The sequence below is a fragment of the Ricinus communis genome, chromosome 10, assembly GCF_019578655.1.
Source record: "Ricinus communis isolate WT05 ecotype wild-type chromosome 10, ASM1957865v1, whole genome shotgun sequence".
Lineage (NCBI taxonomy): Eukaryota > Viridiplantae > Streptophyta > Magnoliopsida > Malpighiales > Euphorbiaceae > Ricinus > Ricinus communis.
In genome coordinates this window covers 10661396-10675749 of record NC_063265.1, presented here as the reverse complement: position 1 = coordinate 10675749, position 14354 = coordinate 10661396, and the positions used below count along the sequence as shown (strand labels likewise).

Sequence of the window (14354 nt, the reverse complement as noted above, 5' to 3'; positions counted from 1 at the left end):
AGACCGAGGCAGTTAGCTCTATATGACAACATATTAAGGAAACTCAACTCCCAAGTTAAAAAGTCTACAGATGCAGAAGCCTGATAGCAAAATATTCTTGTAAACACTTCAGTTAGTAAAAGAAATTTTCATTTTCAAAAAAAAAAAAAGAAAGAAATTTTCGTCTCCTGTGCTGTTTTGCAAGATGAATCTTTACTGCCCATGGCTAAACATAAAATGCAATACAGGAACAGTCATCGAGATTTAAAAATATCTCAAATCAATTGCTGAACCTGACAGGTTGGTTCTCCATATCTGAAATCCTGTATTCTTCCTGTTAATAAAAATCATTCTGTTTATCTTTTTAAATATGTCTGACAATCCTATACCAGAAGCTCAAGATGTTCCTCACAAGTCTTATGTTCCATTAGCGCCTGCCGAGAAACAGGGCAAGATCAGATTTAGAACAGCCTATTTAATGATTTCTTGTCAGAAACCAGAGAGGTAGAAAAGAAACATAGAAACTAGTCTTTACTACCATCTGAGAAAGTGAGGTCTTTGTACACATCCAGCAAAGGGAAGGTCTTATTCAGACGGTTGAATGAATCTTCAGAAATAGCATTCATACCGTGAAGAGAATTAGCCAACTCCATAGCTTCAGCTCGTAATCCTGAAAAGCCAATGCCTTCAATCAACAAGATATAAGTGGTTTCATTTGGCTGGCATCCCTTTTCAGTCATTGCTGCTAGCACCTCAATGGCATCATTGGCTCTATTTACTTTACACAAACCCAGAAGAATTATGTTATAACTGACGACATTAGGCCGGTACCTACCACTTTGCATATCTACCAACAGCTCAATAGCTTCATCCACCATTCCATCTCTGCACAAACATGAAATGAGTGAATTATATGTTATTTCATCTGGATCAATTCCCTGATTGAGCAGCTTCAGTATCATTTCCAGGGCCCTATATCTATCTCCAGAACTCCATAATGCACTGAACAATGTATTGTAAGAACTAACATTTGGAGGACAACCCACTTCATCTAGTTTTTCAAAGACTTCCAAAGCTTGATCAGCTTTTCCAGTCCTGCACAAACCAGCCATTATTGTATTGTAGTTCACAATATCAGGCAAGCAACCATCGGAGATCATATACTCCAAGAATTCAGTAGCTAAATCTAATCTCCCCTCTCTGCAGAAACCAGCAATCAGTGGGTCGTAACAGTAGGCATCAGGCTTCAAACCCTTTTCTTTCATAGACCTCAATAAGTTCACTGCTTCCTCAACCTTGCCGTCACGACACAGTGTGCCAATCAAAATGCTATGAGTAACAACATTTGGCTTACAGCCTATTGAAATCATCTCACTTATTAATTTTTCCCCTTCACTCCATTTCCCTCGACTCAAAAGTGTTCGTAATAGTATATTGTAAGTGATTATATCTGGCTTACAACCCCTTGAACTCAAGCTCCTAAGAAGCTCAAAAGCTTTATCCACCATCATTTCTTTGCACATTCCCCTAATTATCGCATTATAAGTCAAAGTATCAGGTTCAAGCCCTTTTGATAACATCTCATCCAAAAGCTTCATAGCTACATCAATCCCACCATCAAGAATGGTTGCCTCTATCAAAATAGTGTACGTAATCACAGTTGGCTCACAATTATCTTTCAACAGTTCTTCAAAAATCTCCAAAGCTAAATCAAGCTTTCCCCTACTACAAAAACTCCCAATCATTATATTATATGTAACAACATCTGGCAAAAATCCTCTACTTTTCATCCTATCAAGAACTCTGTTAGCATTTTCCAATTGATTAGCCTTAATAAACCCACTAATTAATGCATTATAAGCAAAAACATCAGGCTTACCATATCTTTCCAGAATTTCCATAACTCTAGTAGCCTTTCCTATATTTCTTGAATTGAAAAAACCTTTGATAAGCTTAGTACACAAAATAACATCAGGAGTGTAACCTTTATCGACCATGCACTCGAGAAAATAAAGCGATTCGTTATACTTGCCTGCCCTACAAGACCTATTAAGCAGTTTCATGAGATGAACCTCTTTGAAATCAAAGGATAAGACATGGGTTTGTCTTGTTTCAGCTGAAACCCTGACTTTTTGTGGGTTTCTCACCTTGTTAGCATCATTCAGCTCAGGTCTTATGCAGCTAACTATAGTGCTATGAAGTGAATTTGAAGTGGGTTTTAGCGGTTGTGTAGTAAAAGAGATTGAATGAGGGAGAAACTCAGTGGAAAATAGAGTCATGTTAATGGTATCTTGATCGTGTTCAAAGATTATGGATTATCATTTTCTGCAAAAGAATACGGTGGAGAGTTAAATTTAGGAAGCGACAGGAGATGGAAATTCACAAAGAAAGTTGGGAGTGCGGGAAACTTGGCAGTGGAGAAGTTAGAATGTGCTTTGAGATTGAGAAAGCGTTTTTCCAGACAAACTTTCATTTAGATTCGGTAGGATTACAGTACACACGTTATGGATAAGGAGCCAGATTGGAAAAGCTTGAACTGGGTCGAATCAGAATATCCACAAAACCAGTAAATAGTAATGAACCGGTTTAACTGATTGGCATTAGTCCTTACACTCTTTTTTATGTTTAAAAAAAGTCCATGAACTATTATTTTCTAAATATTAAGTCTTCTGTCCAAATCTATAACGGCACAGTTATTAATTGGAGTCATTCTGGTGTATGGTATCATATAAATTAATAAATATTAATATTATTTTAATTTTGATAGTTTATTAATATAATTAAATACTAAATTAGTCAATTATATATAATATTTAATTGTTGATTATTTATTAAAATTATTTATCTATTTTTAAAATTTAGTTAGTAATACTTCATAATTATAAGATATAATTATAAAATTTTGATTTATATAAATAATTAAAAATTATATATAAATTTATTAATAATCTATCTATATTAGTATAATATGAATAAATTATTTTAAATATATTAATTAATAATTTATAATTAAAAATATACTTATAATGATAGAGTATACAATGGTACTCTAGTAAAATTCTGTTAATTGAGATGAGAGCAAATTAAAAAGGTGTTTAACGTTAATTTTCTATTTATAAACTTTTAAAATAAAATAAAAGCCTAAGACCCAATGTCAAATAATAAAAAGAATTAAAAAGGAAGTAATTACTTTTATTTATGGCCTCGTGCATATATAATGGGGCGTAACACCTTTTATGCTGTACAATGGCCATGTCAGATCGTTTATAAGACATAAAACTTGTTTGGAACTAAGATAAAAAGCTTGATATTTACCAGTAAGATTGTTTTCTCTTCAAACTGATACAGGGCTAGTTTACTGTACAAATTCCTCGAGCACTCAAAAAAGTTACTGCATCTGCATTGTTGTAATTCTACTTCTTACTAATTATGTACAACACATTCTTGAATTGAAACCTTTGGCGGATTTCTTGCACAATGAATTAATGTAATAAACTCCAAGAGGGAATGAGGCACTGCAATTTAGTTTGATGAATGGAAGTGTTCAAAGAAACTATAATTCAATCCCAGTTGCTGTGCTTGAATTATGATTTTTGCTAGCCGGATAGAGAGCATTTTACATCTTCTTATGGCACTTCCCGATTTAGCAGGAAGTATAAGACAATCACTAACTAGGCACGAAGAAACTAAGCCTAAAATATGTTTAGTAGATGTATATTTTCTTTCAGACCACTAGTTAGATGTTTCCAGGTAGGTGGCTAAACTGTCCCAGAGTGAGGATCTTTCAGCACAGGCCACGTTCAGCATGGTCTTCCAATTTCCAGCATTTAGCTTCTTTTTGAGCTCAATTCCTTGGGACTCGGGGATTTGCTGAAGGACAAAAACAGGCATAAGCATTCAACTATTATGTTTAGAAAAGAAACATCTACTGTGCTCACTGTAAAGTCAATAACCACTACCTTCATCAACCATAAAATGTAGGTAGCAGAATGTACAGCTTGTGCTTGGAAATCTTCATAGTCATCATCAGGTATAGTTGACCATGAATTTACAAGACATAACTCATGATCCAAAAATTCATTGATGTTAGCAACTACACGAGACTTGTGCTCAGAATGGTGGATTATATCGCTTATAAAATGCCTTATCCAGCATAGGGAAAGGAACCGGCGATAGAGCCACAGAGCCTGTAACAGTAAAATATCACCTGAAGTTGACTAACCTTTTGTTACATTAGGAAGGAAAAGGGAAACAATCTGAAAAAAGCGCATATATATATATAGATATATATATATATATATAGAGAGAGAGAGAGAAAAAGAGTGAAGCTCTGGATGTGATATCTGCAGTACCTCTCTTCCTACATAAAGTTCTATTAATTCTTCATTCCATTGAAGCTCCTCCTGTCATGTATCCACATAAAATGTCAAATAAACCAAATCAAAATGACAATAGCATTTTGCTCAATAATGTGAAAGAGCAAGAACAACTTTCTTTTTCAACTAATCAACAAACAGTAAAAACAGATTTAAGTAGGGCAAAATAATGAAGGGAAAAACTTCAACCAGATTTTGAGAAGAATCTCTCTCTGTATATATGCCCATATCTGTGAAGATAAGGCACATGCCAATAATAATAACATGGTATGGAGCATCAATATACCTGCCACATTTGACAAATTTCAACATCATGATCAGAAGATTCATCATCTTGTTTGCAGCAGAATTGCTCCAAAATCCTAAGCATTAGTCTCTGCAATTTGACAAGCAATTGAACTGTGAAGAACATAGAAATAATATATAAATCTCATTTTCACACTACTTATAAACAAAACATGAGTTTCAAGCCTTAATATAGTTATAATTGTTGCAAAATGATTATGTCACATCTGAATATATAGGAGCTATAATGGTTATTTCTACTCCAGCAGTATAAAAGTTCCGTAGCTGCCACTATTAAGAGGTAGGCTATAATCAAATAATTAGTGCCACACACATAAAATTATCCTAATCCAAGTTCCTAAACAAAAATATCCTCTTTCACTATCTTCTATATATTTTTCCTGCACTATTAGTATGAGGTTCAGAATGTAAGATGAAAAGTTACCATACGATAATGAAAGCAAGAACTGTCAGCAACATGCAACCCAGCCCAATATCTAGATTTCTTCAACTCAAGTAACACCTGAAGGTAGGAAGCCACAACATTTGGTACTTATGTTTCATAAGAATATCTCAAGAACTTACAAAGAGAAATAGATTCAAAGCAGTACATAAAGACAAGACAGTTTAATTAGAGCAATAGTTGGAAAATAAAAGATACTAATGTTCACAAACCCAACTTTTTGTGTGCAGTTATGAGGAAGAGAATGAAAGAGATTATTATCAGCACACCCGAAAAGCAAGAATACAATCTGAATAGGCTTAGAAAGTAACCTGTTCTCTTGTCATGTAACCAACCAACCAGCAGCGGTGATTCCATGCTCGGTAATTCATTTTTGATCTCTGCAGAAAGAAAACTTCACATTATAACCACATACTTGATGGCATCATCATTATATAGAGGCTACACCAAATCTTTGGTGCCAAAAGTTATTAGTTTGCTTGGCTAAGGTGCAAACATAGCTTAAACAGGTTTTACAATTATATTTTCCTTTCGTGGATATAAAAGATGTCCACTGAAAGATATACTCCTAAAATTTGTCTACATAACCTCTATTATCCAGTTACCTATCTAGTCTACTGACAATGTCTTTGTGAAGAGTAACAACTAACAAGTCATGAAATAAAAATGCAACTGATACAAGAATTCAACAACTTATTACTACAAAGAGTTTATGAACCTTCACTAATTAATAGTATCCAATTCCTGAACGAAATTAAACCTCGGCTATTTTCTCCACTAGCTCAGATTCTTTCCCCAGAATCTCCTGCAATGTTGAGCATTTCCCAGAAATCATCTTGATCACCCATCGCCTGTGAACAAACCATAAAGGAACAAGAATTAGGGCTCATGCTTAAAAACGTTATGGAAGCACAATTTCGAAACAACTAAACTTGAGCAACGTCAGACTAAGCAAAAGAGGGAACAGTTCATGAATATTACCTATGACACCAAGATTGTTCACTTTTTGGTGAATAGGAAAGAACAAGAGCTGACAAAAGAAGTTCTTCAATGAACATTGGCATGTACTGTTTCTTTGACAAAATTAACTTCCTGTGTGAATGAGTAACATAGTTAAAAATTCTTATTTACAAATCCATTTTGAAAGTAGACAACTTCATGTCAATTTTGGCATGATTTAATTTCTTTCAAGTTCCTTTTCTCTAAGTTGAAATAATTGAATTCTAGCAATTATGAGCTTATGAGAATTGATTAAATAGAATTTAATTGAATTCTTGCACTTTTAGAGTTTCCGAACAAAGAAGAGTACCTGGAATTCCAAGCAGTGCCAAAATCACAACTTAACAATAAAAGGGCTTTGCTATGCTTCATAACCTCACTTTCCAGAGATGAAAATCCACAAGAATCATCTTCAAGAGACAAATTCTCAACTCTCTTAAATCCTTTAATTGCATTCATGAACGCATCTTTGGCAGCTGTGTAAAGTGGAAGAATTACATGCATTGAAATCCCTAACTTATGATCTCTATTCCAAAAACTTGTACTTTCATGATCCAATACATTAACTTTGTCGATTTTTGAGCTAAGGATCGCATCTTTTGCTTGCAATTCGCTGCTTAGTGCGGTGAATTGTGATGGATGAATAAACCCTACTTCATCACTGCATCAAAATTTCAAATTAACAATGGACAATGAATTAATAAGAATTTTTTTTTTAATTTAAAAATCATAAGCTTACATGAGAGGATCAGAGTCCAAAATAAGCTCAAATTGATTAAGCAAACCAATGCCTCCTTTTCCATTTCCAACCGATTCGTTTTCACTCATTTTTTACTACTCTCTGTTTGGTGGGCAGGAAAATGGGAACGAGAGAGCCAGATACTATTAGCGGAAAAGCAAAATTGCGATTTGGTCCCTGTAATTAAACAGCATAAGAAACAAACCTAGTAACTGTTTTTTTTTTTTTTTTTTTTTTTTTTTTTTTTCTCTATTTAAATCGTAAAAAAGGAACAGCTGGTGAGCACGTAAGGTACACGTGCGCTTAAAGCCATCCTCAAAACCGCGAACATGGAGAGAGAGAGAGATTAAGTTTTACAGTGCCAAAATGGAGAGGTAGATACAAAAGGAAAACAAAAGAAAAAAAAAAACAATCTAAACAATGAAACTGTTTTAAAGTCGTTTCAACAATACACTTTCTTTAAGATTTTCATTCTTTTATTTGATGCAAAAACAGAAAAAAAGAAAAAGACATTTCTGCAAAACTCCTTTTATCGAGTCTCATATCTTTTCTAAAGTCTCCTCCTTTTGCAAAATTGTCCTTTTGATTTGATTTAGTTTTGGTGAGATTTTGCCACATTTCCATTTCTTTTTAATGTAATTTCATATTGATCAAGAAATGTACTATCATTTTCTTGGGTTTTGATCTCCATCTATTTCATATGTGTGGGGCAATCCCTTTATTCTTTTATTAAATAAATCCTTTTCTAATCATCAAATTCTATTTTTAATTTAATAGTACTTAATAATGTTTGAATGATTGATGTTGATAATAAAAGCTGACTGTTAATTTTTTTTAAATTTTTTTTTTTTTGAAAATCTCTTTTAAAAAATTTTGCCACTCAAAGAAATTTTGGATTTTGAGTGTTGCAATAACGAGAATCTTTTCAAATTTTGTTTCCCTTAATTGGGTTCATATAAGTCAATCATGGATCATATAGTTGGGGGCAAATTCAAAATGGGGCGAAAGATCGGCGGTGGATCCTTTGGAGAATTGTTCCTTGGTTAGCTTCTTTTTTTTTTTTTTTTTTTTTTTAAATATCGACACACTTTTGCATATGTAAATGATTGCAATTTTCTTTCAACAGAAATTAATATTGGTTTCTGGTTTCATTGGTGTAGGGGTTAATGTACAGAATGGAGAAGAAGTTGGTATAAAGCTGGTATTGCACCAATCTTGATTTTGGTTGAAATTGCAAGCTGATACTTTCTTCTTTTAATTCTTTTTAATGTTCTTTAATTATTATTATGATGATTATTATTATTATTGTTGTTGTTGTTGTTGTTGTTGTTGTTGTTGTTGTTGTTGTTATTATTATTATTTGGGTATTCAAACCAAAACAGATATAAGAAATTTAGGGCTAGAAACTTTTGGATAAATTTTAGTGGAGTGGGGCTAAGATTTGTTTTTAAAGATTCTGGTGGAAAAGCCATGAGTCCTGATTAGGAGATCAATGGGTGAGGCAGTATGCGGTTAGGTGGATAACTTAATACAGCACTTATATGGAGACAGCTAATGAACACCTTTTCTTTTAACAGAAGATCCTCACCTAGTAGATGTAGGATAGATAGATAATGTAGTTAGAAGTGTTCATCAATTTGAAGCAGCGTGCTTTTTACTGTGCTTCCTTCATGCATTCATTTGCATGTCAATATATTGATAGGTTTAACCTAGGACCTGCTCTCATAGACTGCCTTAGCCTTGTGACTATATCATTTTGGAGATTGTGGCTATTCCCATTCTTATCCGAGTCATTTTGATATAATTGAGCAAAAACTTCTCCGGATAAGGGCTAGTGAGGTAGATGCTTTACTTGGCACTGGTAATTGCTATTTCTTAGGAGAAAAAGTGAAGTCATTTTTTTCCTGAAGATGTATGCCATTAACCCTTGTATACTTTTAAGTGTCATGGTGCTAAAACAGAAATACAACCTATTCAGATACAGCTGCTAGTTTATTAACAATATTATTTTGGAGCACATCTAATGCACTTGAGCTCTCAACATATATTTATTTTTCTTCTTAATTTTTAAGGAACCTGCAAGGACCAAGCATCCCCAGCTTCATTATGAATCTAAAATTTACATGCTTCTTCAAGGAGGAAGTAAGTTCTTACTCAATTGTCTTGCTGAGAATATATTTTGCTCATATCAAGATGCTAAGATGATTTAATTCATTGAAAAGGTATTTTTCTACCGCAACTGAGTGAATGACTTTCTGATATTTCTCTTTTATGAAGCGGGAGTTCCTCATCTCAAGTGGTTTGGTGTCGAGGGTGAGTACAATATCATGGTTATTGATCTTTTAGGCCCGAGTCTTGAAGACTTGTTCAATTATTGCAATCGGAAGTTCTCCTTGAAAACAGTGTTGATGCTTGCAGATCAATTGGTTTGTATTTATTTTTCTTTCTAGAGAATAGCTAAGGACCATCCGCTGTTAGAAGTTCTTTTGCTAATCTTCTAAAAATTTGCTTATAGATTAACAGAGTCGAGTATATGCACTCAAGGGGTTTTCTTCACCGTGATATAAAGCCTGACAACTTTCTAATGGGTTTAGGACGCAAAGCCAATCAGGTTTGTACTCATTCAGGCATTTAGTTGACGGCAGAGATTGTGCGTTTTAAAGGTCATCTCATGCTATTAATTTTTCATGCCTTGTTATTTATGCAAAGCACATGTTTTCTTATATAGACAGTGCATTGGAGAATTGTCATTTCCTGGTTACTTTGACCCTTTCTTTTTCTTTTTCTTTTTCTTTTTTTTCCTTCTGAAACAACACAGTGTGGAAATGATTGGTTAAGTCTACCATTTTCATTGAAAACTCCAAATTCAATTTTTAAGAAATGGTTGGTAAGTCGCATGGTGTAGAAATGATTGGTCAATTGACCATTCTTGCAGTACCATCTTCGATGTGGAATAACACTTTAGCCACTATTGTTATCACTTGTGGCTATTCTGATTCTTGTAGGATGTCCACCACGCAAAATAGTTCACTCTTTTGCAATGTTGTGGGACTTCTTTTTATTCATCCTTTACATGGCCTGTAAATAAAACAATGTTCATATATGATGCATGTATAAGCCTCAAAACAAAGTCTACATGTAGAGTATGTCAGTTATAGTTAGCAGTAGGAGATACCATCTCTATAATAGGTAATAAGTTAACTGGTTAGATGTGTAACATTCGCAATGAATATTAGGCATCAGAATGTTATAGCAGTTAAATATGATGCAATGACTGAAGCAGGTGTGTAATCTATTTCTAGAAATATGTCGAGCATTAGTTTCTTTACTTGATCATGTACTGCAGAGTTTTATGTTTGCCTTTGTTCTGAGATTGGTCTCATCTTACTTGTGCATTTGTAAAATTTTCTTCCTACATCATTTGGTTTTCCCATTGCATTCCATGATTTTATTAAAACAAGGAGGTTTTTTTATCTAATTGCTGGTTGATCATGCAACAGGTTTACATCATCGATTATGGTCTTGCGAAAAAGTACAGGGATCTTCAAACTCATAAACATATACCATACCGGTATTTTCTGACGCTTTCCTTTTTTCTTGTGTTTTTTTCCTCTTTTCCGTGATACTGTGTCAGAATCAGCATCAGTTTCTTGTGTTTTTCCTCGTCTTCACTTTTCTCTGCTTAGCAATTGCATGTGAAATTTTCTTGGTTTAAGAGGTACTAGAAAGGAGGACTCCAAAGATCTTCCTTACATGTCACTTTGAACTTGAGGCTGATTACTCTTCCTGAAGATACTAAAGTACATCTATGTAGCATTGAACAGACTATGTCTAAAAACTATGTTCATATTTAGATGAAACTTGGCTATTGTTTAATCTCCTTTTAGGTGCATAAGCCAGTGGGATTTATTTAAGCAGGTCATAATTTTGAAATTTAAATGTTTTACCTGAACTCTGGTTTACATTCTTCTGTGATCTTGTACTGGGGTACTTATAATAGACATGTACAAGATGCTTACATTGTTGTGAATCTGCTATATCTTAACAGGGAAAATAAGAATCTGACAGGCACTGCTCGATATGCTAGCGTGAACACTCATCTTGGCGTTGGTAAGTAAAATACTACTTTGGTTATCAAAATGTTAATCTATTGATAAAATTTCGCACTAATTTTTCTTTCCATCAAGCCAATCTAATCCTTGTTTTGCTTCCGCTGCAGAACAAAGCAGAAGAGATGACTTGGAATCTCTTGGTTATGTACTCATGTATTTCCTAAGGGGAAGGTTGATAATATAATTATGCTAGCACGATATAATTATCCTTTTCCAGTATTTTGTACCGAACAATGAGGGATTGTTTATTTGGTGCATCTTCTAAGTTAGTGTGCTATTGGTGTCAGCCTTCCCTGGCAGGGCCTTAAAGCAGGGACGAAAAAGCAGAAATATGATAAAATCAGTGAAAAGAAGATGTTAACTCCTGTTGAGGTACTATAAATTTTAACCTGACCCCTGCACTACATGGCATTCTCTACCTCTGGGTATTGTTCATAATGCAGTTGTTTAAAACCCAATTCTGGACTGACGTTGTATAATCATTTTTATTGGTCTTTATCTTGTTGATATTTTATTTGAGAAGCTACTAAAGCATGACAATTGGAAATTCTGAAAACTCTTCCTCAGGTTCTTTGCAAGTCATATCCATCAGAATTTATATCATACTTCCATTATTGTCGATCATTGCGATTTGAAGACAAGCCAGATTATTCCTATCTGAAAAGGCTTTTCCGTGACTTATTTGTTAGAGAAGGTAAAATAGAGATTATATTTGTTCCGAGTACTGTACATGTTTCAGTTTAGAAGGGAGCTCATGATTGGGAAATTAAGTTGCTATTTATTTCCTTATTACTATTGCAAGCTCAGATATTTAGAACTATCGTTGTATGCTTGGTGACTAGTTGAGAGCAGGAGGTTACTTCTGCTTTCCCAGCTTACTTTATGGGAATAATAAACGTTGTCTATGGTATAACAAATTGTGCGGCCTTGTTGAGTTATTGATATGGATTACTTTCTGCAGGCTATCAGTTCGACTATGTTTTTGACTGGACTATATTAAAGTATCCTCAGATTGGTTCCAGTTCCAGACAACGGGTCAGCTCTTGTTGCTATTGTATTATGAATTTCATCTCTCTTTTATTCATTCTGCTGTTTCTTTCATCTGTTTTAGCAGTCTAGTGGGAAAACTGGTTTAAAACCTCGGCAATCTTTTGAACAAACAGAAAAGGCCCCAGGTGAGTTCCTTCTCAATATAGGAAAGTGTGGGGAAGACTGTTAAAGTCTGTGTACAACTGATATGGTTGAACTGTTTTCAGCTGAAGTAATGTAGTCGTGTTTTCTGAGTCAATTTCTTGATATGGGCTGCTAGAATGGCCTTCTGTTACTTCAAATGAGTGTTACTTGGACTTGGGTATGAATTTCTGATGTGAGTATACATCCATGGATCAGACTTGCATATTTTCCAATAATTTATTGGGTTCCCACTAATTTGAATATATGCGCATGTTACTCATGTCTGAGTATCCATGTTAGACATGGCTAGTTTAGGGTTAAGCAAAGAGTTGGAATATCTATTCTTTGTATCTATTATTTTTGAGGTGGTAATTACTGAAGCAAATTTTCTTTTTCTCATTTCAAGATACTAAATGCCTTCCTCTCTTTGTATTTACATGTTTTAAGTAGTAGGAAATGAGATTCGAGATAGGTCTTCGGGGGCACTTGAAGCATTCAGTAGAAGACTTGCTTCTGGTGTCGGACAGCATGGTGATCGCATGAAGCACAGGACATCAGAGGATGCATCATCATCTAAAGATGCAGTAAGTAAGAGAAACCATAAACATGTTTAGTTTTTGCGCTGGCTAGTAGTCCTGCATTAGAGCTTTGACAGGGATTCTAATCATCCAAATTCCTTAACTGTGATGTTAGCTATAGCTATAATCTCTTTCATCTTTTTCAGCGACCTAGTTCAGAAAGAGGCCGCATCTCTCGCAATGGCAGCGTGTCAAAGAAGGCTGTTGCTTCAAGCAGCAGGCTAAGCTCCACTGTAGCAGGCAGTGAGAGTCGATCGAGCTGGCTGTTCTCAAACAGCAGTCGTCTGTCTACCACCCACAGAATCCATTCTGGGGCTGAGTCCAAAATCTCCCATGGTACTGGCGCAAGAGACACTCATGACGATCAACTACGAAGCTTTGAGCACCTTGCCATTGGCACAGACAAGAGCAGGCGATGAATGATATTGCGTTGCATCTGGTGTAAACTTGTGGTGCTTTGTTATTCAGGGGAAGTGCCCGTATGTCATCATCTGGTTTCACATAATCGCTATTAATATTTCTTCAGCAAAATCGCAGTTCGCTTTGCCTTATCTAAGGTAGCCGTAAGTGCAAAGTGTCTGTTGCTGTTCCTTGTGGGTTGTTCTCATATAGTTTTGTAAATTCATCCGGAAGAAGACACTGACTTCCCCCATAAATATCGGATACTGAGGCATAGTCGAGCGGCTTAAAATTGCAACTATGACTGGAAAAATCATGTGCTTGTAGCAGTTCTTCTTGCAATTATGGGAAGAATGGTCGTGTGCTTGTACCATTCTTCTACAACTATCAGATTAAACAGTTCGAAAAATTATCTATATAAATAAATAAATATTTTAAAATATCATGGTCTCTTCTGTTTGTCCATTTTAATACAAAGGGCATCTCAACGGATATAATCAATCATTGGCAGAACAACAGCATTTGATCCTATTGTCAAAACTATAAGTGAATCAAAATTCTCAGCTTGAATAATGAATGTATGATTCCAAAACTAACGAACACCCATTAACATCACCGGTCATGTTCATATGAGAAAAGAAAAATCAAGCTTTTGTGTGGCCAAATCCACCAAAAGATTTTAGATGACATGCATTGCAAAGGAAGATAAAAAAAAAGAAGTCATTATTGACATTTGATCGTACCAAAACTAACAGCTTTCAGTCATGTGTTACACTCTCCATTGCGTTTTATAGTCAAATAGTATTATATAAAAACGAAATGGGTTTCTCATTTTACTTTTTGTTTTTTTCTTCTTATAAAACCCAAAAAAAAAAAAAAACATTAATTAAGTTCAGACTTTGAAACTATACAAATATAAATGTGGCTTCTTCTCTTTGATCTTTAATTAATAGTATTTCACAATAATTAATTAAAGAGTATCAAGTCTTTGATGGATGACAGGTCTAATCCAAGACTCCATTTCTCACATCCTTTGAACAGCATTACCGTTATTTATGACGATGGTTGTGACGCTGATAATCAAATTAGTTTGCCAAATTGTTTGAAAACACAAAAGAAATTCAAGAAAGTTGACTCTAATAAGTTTTAGGCTAAATGTTCCCATATCACACGTTGAAGCACGTGACCAATATGTGACACGCGTCCCTTCTTTCCCTCTCTCTCTTTTTATGTAAAAGAAAAAAAAAATCA

The 14354-nt window shown here is 34.5% G+C and overlaps 3 protein-coding genes across 16 annotated transcripts; 1 reads left to right on the top strand and 2 right to left on the bottom strand.

The window, feature by feature from the left end:
* Window positions 1-173: 173 nt before the first annotated feature.
* On the bottom strand, window positions 174-2520 carry LOC8258628 (pentatricopeptide repeat-containing protein At3g04760, chloroplastic). The gene is made up of 2 exons (XM_002521934.4): window positions 518-2520; window positions 174-413 (listed from the first exon to the last, which is right to left on the bottom strand). Exons 1-2 carry the CDS (start codon window positions 2256-2258, stop codon window positions 397-399), a joined length of 1758 nt encoding a protein of 585 aa, XP_002521980.2. The 5' UTR covers window positions 2259-2520; the 3' UTR covers window positions 174-396.
* Window positions 2521-3461: 941 nt separating this feature from the next.
* LOC8258629 (protein prenyltransferase alpha subunit repeat-containing protein 1) lies at window positions 3462-7062 on the bottom strand. 3 transcript variants are annotated; one of them, XM_002521935.4, is made up of 10 exons: window positions 6842-7038; window positions 6413-6763; window positions 6085-6195; window positions 5864-5954; window positions 5415-5483; window positions 5086-5163; window positions 4642-4731; window positions 4332-4382; window positions 3939-4166; window positions 3462-3849 (listed from the first exon to the last, which is right to left on the bottom strand). In XM_002521935.4, exons 1-10 carry the CDS (start codon window positions 6928-6930, stop codon window positions 3712-3714), a joined length of 1296 nt encoding a protein of 431 aa, XP_002521981.1. In that variant the 5' UTR covers window positions 6931-7038; the 3' UTR covers window positions 3462-3711. The 3 variants fall into 3 exon arrangements, with proteins under 3 accessions (XP_002521981.1, XP_015576533.1, XP_048225786.1); XM_015721047.3 differs by lacking the exon at window positions 5086-5163 and having other exon boundaries at window positions 6842-7037; XM_048369829.1 differs by lacking the exon at window positions 3462-3849 and having other exon boundaries at window positions 3977-4186; window positions 6842-7062.
* A 164-nt stretch (window positions 7063-7226) lies between these two features.
* On the top strand, window positions 7227-13545 carry LOC8258630 (casein kinase 1-like protein 10). Of its 12 annotated transcripts, none has more exons than XM_048369825.1 (14): window positions 7227-7883; window positions 8002-8042; window positions 8914-8983; window positions 9119-9267; window positions 9357-9452; window positions 10342-10412; window positions 10890-10951; window positions 11061-11124; window positions 11241-11325; window positions 11521-11647; window positions 11915-11988; window positions 12065-12128; window positions 12574-12714; window positions 12851-12991. In XM_048369825.1, the coding sequence occupies exons 1-14, from the start codon at window positions 7808-7810 to the stop codon at window positions 12856-12858; spliced, it is 1128 nt and encodes a 375-aa protein (XP_048225782.1). In that variant the 5' UTR covers window positions 7227-7807; the 3' UTR covers window positions 12859-12991. The 12 variants fall into 12 exon arrangements, 9 of the variants coding, with proteins under 9 accessions (XP_048225782.1, XP_048225783.1, XP_025013628.1 ...); XR_007214335.1 differs by lacking the exon at window positions 12851-12991 and adding an exon at window positions 12210-12319 and having other exon boundaries at window positions 7228-7883; window positions 12577-12714; XR_003079468.2 differs by lacking the exon at window positions 12851-12991 and adding an exon at window positions 12210-12319 and having other exon boundaries at window positions 7228-7883; window positions 12574-12710.
* The last annotated feature ends 809 nt before the right edge of the window (window positions 13546-14354 follow it).

What these genes read in the sequence shown, in the direction of transcription:
- LOC8258630 (XM_015721062.3), top strand. Translation starts at nt 7,808, where the DNA reads ATGGATCATATAGTTGGGGGCAAATTCAAAATGGGGCGAAAGATCGGC. An exon ending in AGATGTTAACTCCTGTTGAG is followed by an intron (nt 11,326 to 11,520) that starts GTACTATAAATT and finishes ACTCTTCCTCAG; the next exon opens with GTTCTTTGCAAGTCATATCC. An exon ending in ACAAACAGAAAAGGCCCCAG is followed by an intron (nt 12,129 to 12,573) that starts GTGAGTTCCTTC and finishes ACATGTTTTAAG; the next exon opens with TAGTAGGAAATGAGATTCGA.
- LOC8258629 (XM_002521935.4), bottom strand. Translation starts at nt 6,930, where the DNA reads ATGAGTGAAAACGAATCGGTTGGAAATGGAAAAGGAGGCATTGGTTTG. An exon ending in TTGGACTCTGATCCTCTCAT is followed by an intron (nt 6,764 to 6,841) that starts GTAAGCTTATGA and finishes ATTTTGATGCAG; the next exon opens with TGATGAAGTAGGGTTTATTC. An exon ending in GTTACATGACAAGAGAACAG is followed by an intron (nt 5,164 to 5,414) that starts GTTACTTTCTAA and finishes TCCTACCTTCAG; the next exon opens with GTGTTACTTGAGTTGAAGAA.
- LOC8258628 (XM_002521934.4), bottom strand. Translation starts at nt 2,258, where the DNA reads ATGACTCTATTTTCCACTGAGTTTCTCCCTCATTCAATCTCTTTTACT.